At 43.6% G+C, this 16,666-nt stretch overlaps 1 protein-coding gene across 2 annotated transcripts; it reads right to left on the reverse strand.

Moving 5' to 3' along the window:
• Positions 1–676: 676 nt before the first annotated feature.
• Positions 677–13,354, reverse strand: msna (moesin a). Of its 2 annotated transcripts, XM_040180896.2 has the most exons (13): positions 12,926–13,354; positions 6,567–6,650; positions 6,019–6,114; positions 5,647–5,921; positions 5,473–5,556; positions 5,105–5,251; positions 4,898–4,994; positions 4,636–4,799; positions 4,361–4,491; positions 4,099–4,259; positions 3,925–4,017; positions 3,211–3,432; positions 677–2,815 (listed from the first exon to the last, which is right to left on the reverse strand). In XM_040180896.2, the coding sequence occupies exons 1-13, from the start codon at positions 12,935–12,937 to the stop codon at positions 2,651–2,653; spliced, it is 1,731 nt and encodes a 576-aa protein (XP_040036830.1). In that variant the 5' UTR covers positions 12,938–13,354; the 3' UTR covers positions 677–2,650. The 2 variants fall into 2 exon arrangements, with proteins under 2 accessions (XP_040036830.1, XP_077961222.1); XM_078105096.1 differs by having other exon boundaries at positions 3,925–4,259; positions 12,926–13,279.
• Between the last annotated feature and the right edge of the window lie 3,312 nt (positions 13,355–16,666).

Here is a 16,666-nt window from a genome sequence, read left to right on the forward strand (position 1 = left end):
ATGTAAACATCTGATCAGATAAACCTTCCTCTTGTGGAAGCTTGCTGTTACCATCTTTTATGTTAACATCTCTTAAATCAGCTGTAAAATACGCTAAAAACAATTATCTATCATCCAATTTGTTTCATATTTCTTGGTTACCTTGTTAGGCTTTCTTATCAATGAAGATATTGATTTCAATACCTTTGCTGTGGGCCTCTGGGCCTTTTCTTTATCACCTCTATACTGAATTCACCTCACATGGTCGTCTTTATTTGTTTTGTTTTTGTGCAGGTATGTTGGATAACAAGGCTAAATGAGTAAAAGCTCACACGATTGGGAGAGGAGCTGGCTGTCAGTGTGTTAGCTGACAGTACTAGTTTTGATCTAATTATTACAACTGGGTCAAAACCAACCCTAACAACACAAAGGTCATTCTTTCAACAAGAGCATTTTAGAATTTTGTGAAAAAATGAGCCTCGATGCCATAAACTAATTTATATGGCTCATTTATGCATTTAAAACTTAAAACAGGTCGCTGCCGACACAAACACAAGAGAAGGTCAAATGAGTGGCGTGATGCATTTAAAGCAATGTGGAGTACAAGGCTGCTTATGGGACACGACTGAGTTAACTGGGTTTCTACTTCGACTACAATGTTAGCTGTAAATAGCAAGGATGTAGTCAGGAAAACAAATCAGTTTAATTTGACTTTTATTCATTGGTGAAAGGAGGACTCGAAGCAGCGACATCTGATGGGAAACCTGGGCAAGGCACTGTCTGTCAATTTACAATATCACACTTCAACCCTTTTTGAATCAAAACTAAATATTGAGCGGCAACGTCAAATGGCACTCGATTCTTTAAAAAAGGCTGTCAACTCACGGCGCCTCAGGTAGAACAAACAGTACAGCATTATAAAAGTTATCGTCAAAGGCATGAAAAAGTATCCAAAATAGCTACAACTGCATTTTGACATTTCATGGATAAAGAACTCAACGCAGCAATGGGGGAGAATACGGGATATCAAAATGCATCTAGGTACAAATGACTAATGTTCATTCAATAAGAGAAAAAACTAAATACTATTTAAAAAGTCTAAATTTGCTGAATAGCATCAATAAAGTTTTCAAACCAAGTCGAACAATCTGAAAACAAGCAAAAGCCTCCACATGCCTGGATGACAAAATGTCAAACGGAACAGACGACACAAGGAAGTTTTGTTCACTTTCAGGCTAAATGTTTTGGCTTGGTTCAAATGTCTATTCGTGGTATTTTGCCTGCAATGAACAGAACTTCCCGTCGCGTCCGGATTTTTTCATTCAACTATCACAGCACTGAGCCAAACTATCAGTTAACACCAAAATACTTTGGTATTCTTTTTAAATGTTTGTTCTGAAAAAAAAAAAACGTACGTCTAGATTTTATAGTACAAAAATATCCTCAGTGGTGTTAGTTTTCCCACCTTACAGAGTTCTAACACTGCAAAAAAATCCAAATCACAAAATTAAATACATAGTTATCCAAAACACATGCATTGGAGACAGTGAGTCGGTCTTGACTCATTTTGAAAAGGTAAACTATGGTTTTCCAGTGCATGTTTAAGGAAATTATTCTATTCCACGCATTAAATCCTATGATGTTTTTGTAGAAGGAAAGTTCTCATCTGTGAATGAAACAAATGAGCGAGAATGTAAGTTTAAACTGCAACTTTTAACCTGTGGTGTGACAACTAGTGTGATTCCATAGCAATGCAAAAAACTGTATGTACTGATTATCCAACAGGCTCCTCGTAAAAAAGCAGAATCCAAAAACGAAAGCATAGGAATAACACTGGGGTCAAACTCTTACGGTACAGTAAAATAAACTTCAAATATCAGGTTTCTCTTTTTATTGAATGCTGAATTGACTAGATGATGGCACTGAATAACACAACACTTACACTAAAGCCTTCAACTGAGTTGAACACTTTCAGAAATTTAAAAATCAGACAAAAATGCATCTTTAATATCGCAGAGTAGGGTGTAAATACTGAATGATTTGTAACAGTAGGTAGATTCGGAATACTCAATAATAATAAATCAATAAGTCAACTAAAATCGACTTTGCAAAAAAAAAAGTAATACTGCTTTGTAAATGCTCTTCATGGACAGATGACGGAACATTTGGTTCAACAACGATGGGACAAATGTTAACGTCCAGATCGCTGAGAAGAACCGTTGCATGTGACCAGCAGAAATATGTCTGCAGGCACAGTCTTCAATGGGACATTTGGTCGGAGTCTTTTATTTTGAAATCATGATACAAAAACATGACAGAAATATATAAAGAAATTAAAAAAAAGCTTGCTCAATGTTTCATGAAACGAGGCGTGAGCCCAATACTAATATGCTACACAAAGCCCCCATGAGGAATGAAACTAATAAAATACAGTCTGTCCCTTTTCAAACAGTAACTTGCCTAAATTCAAAGTTAGGAATGATAACAAATGGTGTTTTTCCAGATCCATATCTGTACATCGTGCTGTGCTTGTGCAACCATGTTGTGGATCTGATTTGTTTGGGTGCAGAGGAGACGGCTTGCGTGAGGCAGGACTGCAGTCCAGGCAGAGAGGCCCAGCTGTGTGGGCTTTTGTTTTTCCTCTCTTTTTTTGCATCAGGGTGTGCAGACATCACATGCACTCAAACTCGTCAATGCGCTGTTTGGTGTTTCCTGACCGGATCTGTCTCAGGGTCTTGTACTTATCTCGTCCCGCCTTCATGTTCTCCGCATGGATCATGTCGTTCACCGTTTTCTTGCTCTCGTCACGAGCGTTGGCCAACTCGGAGCTCAACGCCTGGAAGCAGAGTCGGAGCGGTTTGTTACAACACACACAACACTCGTTCTAAATTTGCACATCACATCTGTTTAAAACGTAACAACCCATCTATAATTAATCTGTTGAGCTTTATCTTTCCCTCTTTATTGAAGAGGAGTGAAGATGTGAGGATAAGTTCCCCTCATTGGCTTATGACTTGACTTCACTGTGTCCTGTCAGTGCATATCTGCCAATAAAGGACAGCAATAACGAGACCCTCTTGCCCATTTTCTCTCCCTGGAGTATGTTTTACATATTTAAAAAAACATGAGAAAACAGGCTTTAAAGTGCCGGAGTCTGCCGTATTAGATAAAGACTTTACAAGGAGCCTTTAGATCTATCGAGGCGTACGCGAGCTATAGGTTAAGACTTACGAGTAGATGTTTCTGCAGGCGCTCGTTCTTCTCCGCCTCGGTCATGCGCTCCTCCTCGCTGCGGTCCTTGAACGTGACGTCCGACGCAAACTCGGCGCTGGCCTCGGCGCTGCTCTCGTCGTTCTCATCGTGCTCGTTGAGCGGCTCCTGGACGTGAGCCACCATCACCTTGTTTCGGAGCTCCTCTTTGGTCTTCTCCAGGTCCTCCTGCACCGTGGTGGCCTGAGGGAGCAGAGAGCGCCAGTGAGGGGAGCAAGGCACGATGTGTTGGGAGAGGGCCCCCCCCCCCGACAAGAGCGGTGTACGGTTTCTACACGCCACCGATTCGTCCCGCACAAAGTGACCCAACGGTGAGGCACATCACAACGGTACACAAAAGATACGATGGGACATTTCGCCGTGGGCCACGCTTCCCATGAAGAAGAAGCAGATGGAACATGCGATGGTTTGTTTATTGTTTATTGAGTCCAGCTGTGAGCTTTCACCCCTCCCCCACAACACCAGACCTGAGGAATGTCCTCGCGTGCCTGGGCCGACACAATCCGCAGAATATCAAGATTGATTAATTAACTCACTCCTGCAGTCTCCACATTGCACTGATTGTGAATAGATCCCTTAACACAGGGAGGACTTCCCAAGCACAAAGAACGAGTGCAGGATGAATGTTCCCCTCGGGTTAACACGTTTTTTACCGAGTGAGAGGTACGATCGTACCTTCTCCTGCCACTGCACTGCTTCCTCCTCCTTCTTCTTCTTCGCATCCTCCAGAAGGGAAATCTTGGAAGTCAAATCAGCCAACTCGGTCGCCTGAAAGGAAGTTTTCCCATTAGTTTTTCTTGATAATGATATTTGAAGCATTGGAGCAATCATTGAGTTGGGTTGACTGACCAGGTGTTCTTGGTTCTTCATCTGGCTCTCTGACTGCTGCAGCAGCGCCTGCTTGGCGTCCTCAGCTCCCTTCAGGTCAGCCTCCAGACGCTCAGCCTCCTCCTGAGCTCTCTTCCTCTCCAGCTCCAACTCCAGAGCCCTCTGCGTCTGCTCCTCCAGCTCTGTGCACGCACACACACGCACACCAACGGTCAGCACTGTTTGAGGGGAAAACACCACAGACATTCCCTGCAGTACGACGCTTCTCTACCGGGTCACCCACCTTGTTGGGCTTTTTTCGTCTGCTCCTCGATCTGCTTTAACCTCGCCATTAATTCTTCCTTTTCGCATTCAATCTTCTCCTTCTCTTTTTCTGCAACTTCCCTTTTCCTCTTTTCGTTCTCCAACAGAGCTCTGATGGAAACAGAGACGGGACGGACGGGAGTAAGCAGCCCTCGTGATCTTTTGAGCAGATCATCATATAACGCTTTTCTATTTAAAAATAGAAGTAGCCTACACCTCCATTAACCACGTTGGGTGCATTTTGTAGTCTCTTACCTCTCCATCTTCTTGTGATTCTTCTCCTCCCGAGCCTGAGCCTTCATCTGCTGCACTTCGATGGTGTCGGGTTTGCGGCGGCGGATGTACAGCTCGTGGTTACCCATGCAAAGAGCCAGAATACGCTTGTTGATGCGCAGTCTCGGAGCGTAGAACACAAAGTCCTAACACAGCGAGAATAGAGATGCGGGAGGTTAAGAGCGATGCAGAGACAGAGGATTTATCAACGGTTAAGAAGTCCTCTGTTAGGGGTTAAACGTACGGGGGCTTTCTTGTCAATTGGCTTTATGACAAACTTCTTGTCATTAAAGGAAATGTTCCGGATTTCACTCCAAGGGAATCCAATTTTGGGAGTCATTCTGTAGAAGACAATGCAAAAAAACCCTGTCATCTGCATGACGTTGGACAGGGACTGCAAACAACAATAAACTGCTGAACAGACATTCATGGCTGTTGCGGATTCGCTTACTTGTCATTTTGCTCATAGATGTTGAGCCCCAGAGCGTCCACTCCCAAAAACAGCTCTGTTCCTTTCTTGTTCTTGATGTTGAAGTAATTGACTCCGTACATTTCCAGATCTTGAGCGATCTTCAAATACTCCATCATGGACTCCTCTCTGTGGACAAATAAGAGGGGTCTTTAAACGAGTGCTACAGAGAGAGTTGGAAGCACATGGTACATTATAATCAGGAGACTAAGAGGGAATGCAGGTGAGAAGACCAAGACAATGATTAAATATTCAGTTTCATGCTACAGAGGTAGAGTAGTCTGTGAAATTCAGCTTCTGGGGTACTATCTCAAAACATCCTCTATAAATGCCATTTTGTCAGCAGTTACCTCATCATGCTCTTGTGTTCTTCGTGCCACACTTGGATCCTCTCCTCCCACTGGTCCTTGTTGAGTTTGTGCTGGTCCAGAACTCTGCGGAGATGCAACATCAAAGTGTCACAAGCCACGCCCTAACGCACGCCCCTGTGACGCCGACTGCACGCTGACATGTGCCTGTGTTACCTCTGAGGGAGCAGCTGTTCACCGGACAGATAGCCTGGCGCGTTGACGTCCTTGTTGTAGTCGGCATACTTGGCCTGCACGGCGTAGGAGGCCAGGAGGACCGCCGTCTCCGGAGGGCAGTAGATGTCGTCGTTTAAGATTCCCTCCTTCACCTGCAGGAAGAACAGCCGCTGCGTGGCGTCCTGGATTAACTCCTCGGTCACATCCTCCGGGAAGAACTTGGCGCGGAACTTAAACAGCAGCGGGCTTTCCTTCCTCACATCCTGGGCTGTCACCTAGAATAAAGTGTGACACGGATGAGGGGTTAAAGGTTACGGTTCTGTAAATACAGATCTTGTGTTAGTGAAGCGAAAAAACGACTGAGGATCTCACCTTCTTGTTGAGCTTGAGCCATGTGGAGAAACCCTTTGTATCCTGGTATTGGAGTCCAAAGTACCAAACCTCTCTCAGCCCGATGGTCTTAACCACCTAGAAACAGGAAATCCGAAGTGTCATGTGACTCAGCCAAACACCAGCACACAGTGAAAACCGCAGGGGCCATCGCCATGCCGCTGTATGATTGATGCTTGTTTCAGTCACGGAAAATGAAACAATTAATTTGTAAAAAAAAAAAAAAAAAGAAAATGTTTAGGTTGGAATTCTGTATGTGAATTAAAATAAAAACAAACCCTAGATGGTTTCTAGAATAAAGCATATACACCGTACAGATAACTATTTTCCTGTAGTTTTAGAGTTTACAGATGTTTTACAATGGCAAATAAAATGTATTTGCCAATAATGTTTAATTTACAATGGAAATTACTATGTAACGGAATGAAATGTTGTATTTATCTAAATTACTCCAAAAAATATACCAAAAAAGAAAACAATTCCATAATTTGTGTTTCCAAATGACATCCGCTCAAAGCAGTTTTTCATACCTGGTCAAAGAGCTGCTTTCCTGTTGTATTTGGCTGAATGGCAAATTCCAGTTCAGCATCCATCGTGGTGACTCTTACACTTATCTGAGGACGAGGGTGCAAAAAACGAAACAGAAATATATTTCTGTTATTCTTGGCATTATGAAGGGATTATTGGCTTTTTGTGTCAAAGTAATAGTTTCATGTTTTACTCTTTAAACTGTCAATTCACTAAACTTTTATGTCTATGGCATTTTCTTTTATGACTAGCCGCCAAGCGGAAGAATCGGTCTCAAAGAACATTAAGAAAATCCCTTGATGCCTCACTTAAAATAATGATATAATATTTGGATAGCGCTTTTTAATATTTTGTACTTTTCATAGTGCTTAAAATAAGTTGGTATATATAAAATTGAGAAATGTCTTACTTTTGGCCCCTAGTGCTTTTATTAAAACAAGAATAATGATGTAAAGAAGAATGTCAGTGTTCTATGGCGCTCTCTCAGTATAGAAAACTTTTCTACAGGAAGTAACCACATCCTCTGCTGAGGCACCGACGCCGAGCCCGGAGCTCTCATGAGAGTCACCAACATCCTGTCATGTATCAAGCAGCCTGTCAGTTTGCTGCTGAGCTGTAATGCTAAGCTATGTGCTAAGCTACCAGTAATTTCAAAAGAGCGACTACAATGAGTAGGTTTGTCCTCTTCAGTTAACACGCTTTGTCGCAGCTGCTTATTCAGCCAATGAGGCTGGAAAGTTTTGCGCACATTGCAAAGTAATGCAGGAAAAGTCAAATTAATATATTTAACCTTAAGCCCCCCCCCCCCCCCCCCGCATTGAGGTCCCCCAGACAATAAATCCGTTCTGTACTGAGTAAACCAACGACGGAAGCCTTCTCTCATTTGGTCTGTCCTCCTAGAGATGACCAAAACTGCAGCAAGCATGTCTGTTGGGACATAACTGTGCGGGCTGAGGCCCACGCCTGCCCCGGACAACAATGGTATGCATTATTTCCCAGTGGCGGGGCTGATTAGGATTCATTCTTTCCCATTCACGTCAGCCGGACCCATTTACTGCCCAGGATACTTTTCCCTCGTCTCACTTCCTGTCATCACCAGCGGCAGAACGCGACACAGTGAAAGCCACTGTGCAGGCCGACACTGACCTACAGACATACCACATAAAACCGACGTTCAACAGCCCCCGCAGTCCTCGGTTTCATTAGTGTGTGGATTAGAGTTCATGAAGGGTGTTCGTGGGGTTTCAGCGCTTTCGTTTCCTGCTACAGAAAGGCTAATTCTGAAAGAAAAGGGAACTGAACTCAAACGTATTCTGCCTGGTTAGGGTGTGTCTCTCATGGCCACAAGTCGAAAACACTTAACACCCTATTATTAGGACATGCTGGAAAACACCCCTCACAGGCCAGCCCGTGGAGTTTCCATGACCCATTCTCAAAAGGACTTTTTAAACCAGACAGCTTTTAAAAAGATTTACATTTAGAGGTATAAAAGACAAAACTGCCTGAGACTCCTTTTTACTTTATTTTTATTCATACGACTACCCACCTCTCAGAAATCATTTCATTTCATTTTAAAATTACAACTGAGAGAAAAAGTGAGAGAACAAACTAGTCGAATTCACAGAACAGGGCGGACTAAAAGCACAGTCTAGACCAGACTTCTGACTCCAGTGAGATGCAGGAAAATCTCCTAAATATATCCCCATTCTCATCACAGAAAGGAGATTAATCAGCCAGTGACCGCCACCCTTAACATTCCTACTCCAGCGTTATCAGTGTGCCGCTCTAACTACAGCCAAGACAACAAAGACACTGCTAGGCGTTTTAAAGCAAGCGGGAACACACATGTTGACCAACAGCCCCATTACGTATGCGGACCACAACACGCTGGTTCATTTCACTCCAACCAATAGGAGAACCCGCTTTAGTGGAGCGTGGCAGCTCGTGTAATGTGCCGTCTTAAGGAGGTGCAAATGCAAGGAATGGCGCCGCTCTGCCCACCACGGGCCGCTTCCCGCAGAGTCGTGCTCCAGAGCCACGGCGCCCACGGCAGTCGCACAACATCAGCGACTACGCTGAAACGCTCAATAACAACGGGCCTTCAACAGACATCCACCGCCACCGGATTCACGGCTTATCTGAAACACGAACCCAGATGTCAGTTGACCGAAAATTGGGTCAGACTGCGATCGAGTCAGGTTGAACTGCTCAAGTAGTGTTTTAAATTGTCATTCTAGCTGCGTCACCCCCCCAACATAGTTAACGGTTATTCGGCGCAACGTCAACCTGAAATGCGAAGTGTGAAAAATGTGAGAGGACGTGACGGGGGTGTTTTGAGACACGGTATAACAGACCAGTCCCCGTGTTAACGTCATGGCTGGAAAGCAATTGCTGAAAGGGAAAATCACGTGAAAAGACTTAAGAAAAACAACAAGCATGTTTATATCCTTTAAAGCCCGTATACACACATTAACCTCCACTACAGTACTGTGTTCTCGCGCTGCCTGCTGTTACCGAATCAGATCAGAAACCCCGCGGCCGAAGAGACCAGTGGACAGGAAGGAGGAGGATCTCAACGCAGGGGGCCGTAAACACAAAGAGGGCAGATAGGGTCCATTTGAGGCGGTTCCCACAACCACTTGTGGAAAAAATAAATCACATCACTGCAAGAATTACAAACAAGCTTGTTGGTTGTTTTTAATAAAAACATCAAGCGTGGGGATAAAGCGCTGCTTCCTCCTCTCTAGCCATCCACATCCTGCTGGGTCACATCGTCTCGGGTTTACTGCATGCGTTAACCCCACTCATCACCTTCTCTACCTTACTAATCCTCGTATTTTAGGTGATACCACTCCTATGTGGCCTTAGCTTTGTTCTGGTCTCATTTATTCTGATGACATATTGCCTTCCTTCTGGTCCCTGCACTTGTTTGCCAGCTGTAAGCCTCCTACTGACCAAGTAAGGGCTGGTTTATGCCCAGAGGGTCTGCTTTTGGATCAGAATCCACTGCTATATTGTTATAGGCATGCACACAGAAATATGTAGACCCAACTAAAAGACCGAAACGGCAAAACTTGCCGGACTGGATCGTTTTCCAGTATACATTTGAGACCCAATATGACTTGTTAGACCTTATTCCATGTTTCCAGCAGGGTCCAATCCCCACAAATTGACAACGTCTTCCCTACAGAAACAAGACGGATAGAAACCCCCGGGCTCTTCTGTTGGCAGTCCTCCACCATTATGTGGACTAGTGCTCATGCTATTCTTTCGTCATGTACACAGTCTGAAGCTTGCTGGCTTGCACTAGACAAATAACTAGAACATTGTATTGTGTTATGGTAATAATCTTTGAATGTCTATAAAAAGTACATTAGAGAGAAATAAAAACAGAAAATGGACAAGAGGTTTTAGCAGCTTATAGCATAAGGATGCTAATATACATTAAAGCCAAAAATAAAATAACTTACTTTTAGACGTACGATTTGTTAACCACCTCCAAACAGAAAACATGTGTAAAAAGGTTTGATTGTAGGTTGTCCAAAAGGCTCTACCTCTACACACACACACACACACACTGATAATCTGCTCTGCTATGTGCACTATACAGACTTATTTAATCCCCGGCTTGCATACCGCTGGCAGTTTCCATTCAACATTTCTCTACGGTCACACTCGTTTAAAGTTTGGTCCTGCTTATAGCAGGTAAACAGCATTCGTCAGGATTTCTACATAACGGGCTATAATGGTGAGTTAGGCTCACGTTTTGTGCAATAACCGTAGGCTGTATGTTTATCTGTTGACAAAACAGGTGCTGTGTTCATGTAATTAACGGTACACCAGACTTAGCGAGAAACTGGTTCAAAAACCCTCCGGCCGTTTGCTGAACTTTTACATGAAATGGTTATATTGTTCAAATAGCAGAAGGCAAGTAAACGGATACTATGGTTAAGGTTCATTCAGCAGTAAAGTCAGTGAGGTGGAAAAGAAAACTACTTTTAAAAACACAAGATCAGGTTGCAGCACTATAACCAAAAATAATAATTAATTCTCACTTAAGAAAAATGGAAAAGCCTAAATGTAATCCTGCATAAAAGGGACTAAAAGGCACTTAAGTGTAAAATAACACCGCTAACCACAGCGCTACAGAAGGCCCTGTACTTGTTGCATGCTGTAATGCAATCTAAAGTGGAGGTCTGCATCAGAGGGCCGCAGTCGGCGAGAAGCGGGGGGGAGAATGGCAAGACTGTGATGTGAAAGTCCTTATAAGGCTGCAGGCAAGAAAATTACCGGAGAGGAACTGATGTAAGAGCAGAAACCTTGAGTCACAACATGGCTTCCTTGGGAAACTTCAGCACTGCCAACAGCAGTCGGGCAAATTTGAGTTTCTCAATAGAGATTTCTCTGGTCAAACGTCAAAGTTTGCCATTGTTAACTAAAAAATAAAAATGTAATAAATTGCCAAAACAGTTCATGGAAAAGCTATTTTGAACAAACAGAAGGAATTCTACTCGCTGATGGGGTTTGTTGTGTATGTGATTACAGATCGGGGAGACGACTTTCTCTGGGTGCGGTTAGCTTCGGATCGTTTGCTGAATCAGCGTAAAACTGCATTCTTTCATACATTGTGCCCACGGCATCCCCATTAACTCATTTAAATCACTTGTACAGTACCTTTCTGGAGCCATACAGGAGACCAAATCACTGATCATGGTGGTCTGCGTTTAATGTTGAAATATAAGATAGTCTAGATAGCCTGTAGTCCGTGGTCACTTTCCATTGTTGTTTATTTTGAGAGAATCTGTCTGCTTCCTCTTCACTATCTATGCTGCACACATTATATTTTTGTCGTCTCGTGCAAATAATTCCACTTACAATTTAAAGCAACATTTTTGTGAATATATGGCAATGTTATTTGCCCCAGTAGCACAATTTTACTATTGAGCAGCCCTACAAAGTTTATTTTAAAAAAGCTGATATGACGTGGGGAATTCCTTTCAGGAAGACGAGGGTACTGATGATGAGGGCACTTTAAATGACAGGATGCTATGGCATGTTTTTCAAGTTATTAGCTGGAAGAAATATATAATATATATATATAATATATATATATATATATATATATATATATATATATATATATATATATATATATATCCATTGATTTGAAGTCCTTCCTTCATATAGCACACACACAATTAATGACTTAAGAGCAGAAAACAATATAGTTAACTGGTAAATTAGTGAGTAATGCATAAGATGATCTAATGACGCTCGATTCAAAAAAAAAAATACACAAATGAATGGATATAATGGATTCAAGTGCCTACGCTGTGACATCCTGTGTGTCTCTTTTCGTAGCATAGTGTTGCATTTATTGTCAGGGTGAGCACGTGGGTATTACAGCTCTGGACCGACCGTGAATAACAACGATTGCCCACAGATTTCACTTTCTACATGAACTTGTAAATGCAAAAGCATTATGCGGAGTCATAAGCCTGACTCTTCTTCACCGGAGGGCAAACATGAGCGATGGGTTGGAGCCCCTATTATTTCCCCTTCAGCGTGACTCTGATTTGGGGGAGGGGGGGCACGAGCTGGAAAACACATAGAGCTTTGCCAAATGCTGACTGAATAAAACAAAGAGCCAGGTCCGAGTCCACCGTCGCTCCCTTTGTTCAGAGCCACTGCAGCGGTGATACCGCAGCGCGACATTTGGGCCGCTTTTCGGTCACAGTGGCAATAGCGCACACTGGTTGTTACGGCCTGCCCCCCCCCCCCGCCGCCGCCGCCACCTCCCCGTTTTAGGGTAAAGCCTCCATTTGCTCCAGATTTCAGGGAAGCACAGCTGGCCTCAATGACAGTTCAAATCCGCACGGTTGGACCCCGAGAGTGAGAGGGAGGCCTAGCTCGTTAGCTCCCGCAGGCCACACTAGTCGGCTTTTGAGCAGAAATGTGACTTGAGGTCTCCCCGGGACGGAGAGAAAGCCGCCGCCTCCTCCCCCGGTAACGTGGCGCGCAAAATAAGCCCCGACGCCTCCGTGAAGGACTTGATTTAAGGCGCTAATTTTAATGAACGAACCGGCGGGAGCGCGCACGGGCACACGCCTAACGGAAAGTGCCCCCAGAAAATCGCAGGATGAGCCCGTGGGATGTAAAAAGGGTAAAAACCACTCGATTCGTAGCGGGTGTGTAATTAGGGTTGTTTTAATGTTCGTTATTTAGGTACCGGTGTGAATTGTCCACTTCATTTTGACACTGTAAATGAGATTAAATTAGCGAGAGAGCGACAAACTGAAATAACGCCACGGCGACGTTAGTCTTTTAAACTCGAGACCGTTAAAGGGTTTTTCACTCTTACCGTCTTCGGCATCTTTCCTCGGTTCAGGATTTATTCAACAAAAAAAAAGTTATTAAATCAGACGAGCAGCTAACGAGACCAGCAGAAAACTTTCTCCCATCAAAACAAACCGCTCTGCCCGTCGCGAGGACACAAAACGTTACTTTTTCGCTTGACTTTCTTTGTTTCGCCTTAAAAGTGAAATGGCTCCAGCTCGGTTTCCTGCTAACGGGACTCCTGAAGACCACACCCAGCCGATGACAGGCGGCGGCGGCCGGGCCGGGGAGGGGAGGGGGGAGGGGGGCTTCTGGGCGGCAGACTCCGCCTACACGGCTGCATCGTCATGGCTTCTCTCTCTCTCTCTCTCTCTCTCTCTCGCTCTCGCTCTCGCTCTCTCTTTCTCTTCCTCTGTCTCTGTCTCTCTCGCTCTCTCTCTCTCTTTCTTCCTCTGTCTCTCTCTCTCTCGGTGCCTGTCTCTCTCTCTCTGTCTCTCTCCTTGTGTCTCTCTCTCGGTCTGTCTGTCTGTCCGTCTGTCTGTCTCTCTGTCTCTGTGACCCTGTGAATGTTTAAGGAGGCGCCTTTACATTTTAAACATTAAACCACAATGGAGCTCCTGATACGTGATTACGGGTTTCTTTAGTTGTTGCAACCAACACAAACAATGTGATGGATAATAAATATAGTTTCACTCTGTGGTTTAGGGGACAGATGAAAAACGAAGAGCAGCCTACTTTGTAGTGGTTTTAATTTAATTAACCATTTTATTTTCTTCAAAATGGCAGCGTATTATTTCTTCTTATTTTTTATTAGGCCGCTCACATCTGGCAGGCCACGTGTTTGTAGCATGTAAAGAGCGCTTCTGGTCCAGGTGGAGCTTCTCTAGTGAGCATGCAGACCTAAAGGCACTGTGAATCAATAACAACACGCACTGCAGCATTTCATTTAATGTTACAATCCAGTGGACACTTTGAGGTTACTTCACAATTGCACGGACATAAAAGACATGTGGCCTATATCTGTTCCTGACATAATAGACAGTGTACGGTGTGTTGTTACAGTGGTTTTTTTCATGGTTATGAAACTGTTTCCATGGCCACCGATGTCCCGCTGAGGGATGAATATCATTTTAGGAGCCCCGCCGCAGAGCCGGGTCGCTTCAAATTGTTTATCTGCATTGTCGGGGGGGGTTCAACTTTCTCACTAAATGTTCTCTCGCCTGACGGTTTTATCAGAACCCACCGAATGAAGCACAATGACTCATGGTAACACACCATTGGCCTACAGTAAACCCAAGTATGCACGTGTGCATGTGAAACTCCCTCTCGCCTCGGTGAAACTGAGACCGTGTGGTTGACTCGGCTGCGCTTCTTCTTGGCGGCTCAAATGCTCCCCTAATCGCGCCGTGTCCTCGCCGATGCTGTCTCAACATCTGCTCTCTTTTGGTACAAGTAGCCTCCGTGTGTTATTCAGAAGGACTATATCAAATCAAAATCGCAAAACCTGGGGGAGCGGCCGGTGCTTCGATAAATCCCCTGGAGACGTCACTGCGTCGACATGTTGACTCATCTTACACTCCGGGGGCAGCATGACCTCCCACAGCCTGAACTCAGTGAGCTGCTAACTGCTGCCCATTCAAATCCCCCCAAACCCTGATGCTGACCAGACCTGTGTGTGTCTCATAAGGCCTCAGAAATCCTCTTCAGTAGTCTTAGTCTATGCAGCCTGCCCTCTATTATACAAGTCAACTAGGGGCAAAAAAAGTCATTTTATTTCATTGCTTCAACAGGTTGAGTTTAGTGTCCGTTTGTAAAATGAATTAAAGTAAAATCATTGCCATCTAATCTGAAGCCGTTGCAACCTTCAACCACCAGATAGTGTGCATGTGCTGTGTAACCCGCTGCACATCATCCACACATATTTTGGGCTCATTTTTCCTGTGATACGTGCGTACCTTCCTCTGAAACACAATGGAAACTGTTTCCAATTGAACAACCGTTTCTGTCCATCTATTCAGCTGTCATAGATGAAGCATGATGTTATTTTTTCAGAGGGTCTGAACCGGATCCTTCCAGCTTAATCTCGGCTAACTTGTTCATGAGGTGTAAAAAGTTATTCAAAAAAGGCTCAAAAGCAGAGTAAAAAGTGACATACTTATTACAATACAATCTCCTTATATTCCTTTACTTCACACATCAAAATGTAACATCAAATTCACTTGAATAACGTACACTCCTGTCTCATTAAACACAATTAAAACAGTTTGAACATAATTTTGCTTTATTCATGAAGAAAAACACATTTTGTCAATAAGACTTACATTTGGTTTGAGCCCACGGACCCAAATAGTCTATTCTTGTATATTTAGGTTTATAAAAGCAATGATATCCAGTCAGACGGGATGTGAAAACGGCAGAAAAGTGCTTTTTTAAAAATACTACAGACCACCACCTTTCAACATTAGAAAACACCAGAGTTTGTGATTTTAAATGTTTGTGTGACCTGAGTATTACACCATGTTTGTGTTATGTATCCACCCGTTCTCGTTTGTACTTTATCTGATGCGACATTGACACCGGTCTTCTCTTCATGCACCACATGACGACCTGTGTGTGTGTGTGTGTGTGTGTGTGTGTGTGTGTGTGTGTGTGTGTGTGTGTGTGTGTGTGTGTGTGTGTGTGTGTGTGGAGTCACAAAGAACGAGTACGAGAGTGGATGTACGAGAAAGCCACCTCAAACTTTGGCATGTTTTATTAGGCAAAATATATTCAAAATATTCCCATTAAAATAGCGCAACGCTGAGACCTCAGAGGAATTAGATGCACTTAACCAGGGTGCACAGGTTACAACACAGAAATCATTTAAGTATTCGAACAACTGAAGTTACTGTTACAGATCACATTCTATATCTATATACATATATAGATATAGATATATACACACACACACACACACGTGTGTGACTATGTACAGAGAGGACATGATGCTCACTACTGTACACAGGTTATATGTGCACTGTTGTGCAGCACTTAAATGTCCCTGTAGAGTAACGACTGTACCCAGTAAGAATCAGTACATACCAATGGGCTACTCCCAGTGACACACAGTGTCACCAACATTATGGCATTCATTTAGTTTTTTTCCCTTTTATTTAAATAAAACTATTTTCATATCATACATTTAATATTTTGTTACATTCAAGGTACAGATACAATTTGTATCAACAAGCAAAAGTCAATTCTAGACATTTGTGGCTTAGTTTTTTGCGGCGCTTTTGAAAGTGGGTGAAGGGGGGGGGGGGCACACTGTTACGGCCATTATTGTAACCGGTTAACAAAAGCAGCTAAACACTGACGGACCTTTTGACGTGATAGTGAGTATTATTTTTAGCCCGATGGCAGTCGATTGTCCAGCAGACTCTTTCTGGAAGTAGCGTCAGGAACATGGACAGAACGGAGTAAACCCTAAAGAGATTTTTTATTTTTAATTAAAAGAACTGACGCGCAGACAGTGCCGTCTTTGGGATTGGACTATTTCAACATGGGCTTTGAATCTTTAACACTTGTCGAGGCCACGCTGTCCACGAGACAGAAGTGCAGGCATTGTGTCCCCGTGCCAGGAATAGCAACACGAGTTAAACACAGCTGTAAATCGATGTGACATCAATGTCACAGGTGCGTCCTGTATGTGCTGCAGCTTACGAAGTGGACCTTGTGATCAACCGCTTCCGCCACCATAGATGTCCGTTGAGATCACTCGATGATT

Source organism: Gasterosteus aculeatus, chromosome 7 (assembly GCF_964276395.1).
Source record: "Gasterosteus aculeatus chromosome 7, fGasAcu3.hap1.1, whole genome shotgun sequence".
Classification (NCBI taxonomy): Eukaryota; Metazoa; Chordata; class Actinopteri; order Perciformes; family Gasterosteidae; genus Gasterosteus; species Gasterosteus aculeatus.

Coding starts and splice junctions, on each gene's coding strand:
- msna (XM_078105096.1), bottom strand. Junction 3,433..3,924: donor CAGTGCAGTGGCAGGAGAAG/GTACGATCGTAC, acceptor CTGCTCCCTCAG/GCCACCACGGTGCAGGAGGA. Junction 2,816..3,210: donor GCCTGCAGAAACATCTACTC/GTAAGTCTTAAC, acceptor CTCTGCTTCCAG/GCGTTGAGCTCCGAGTTGGC.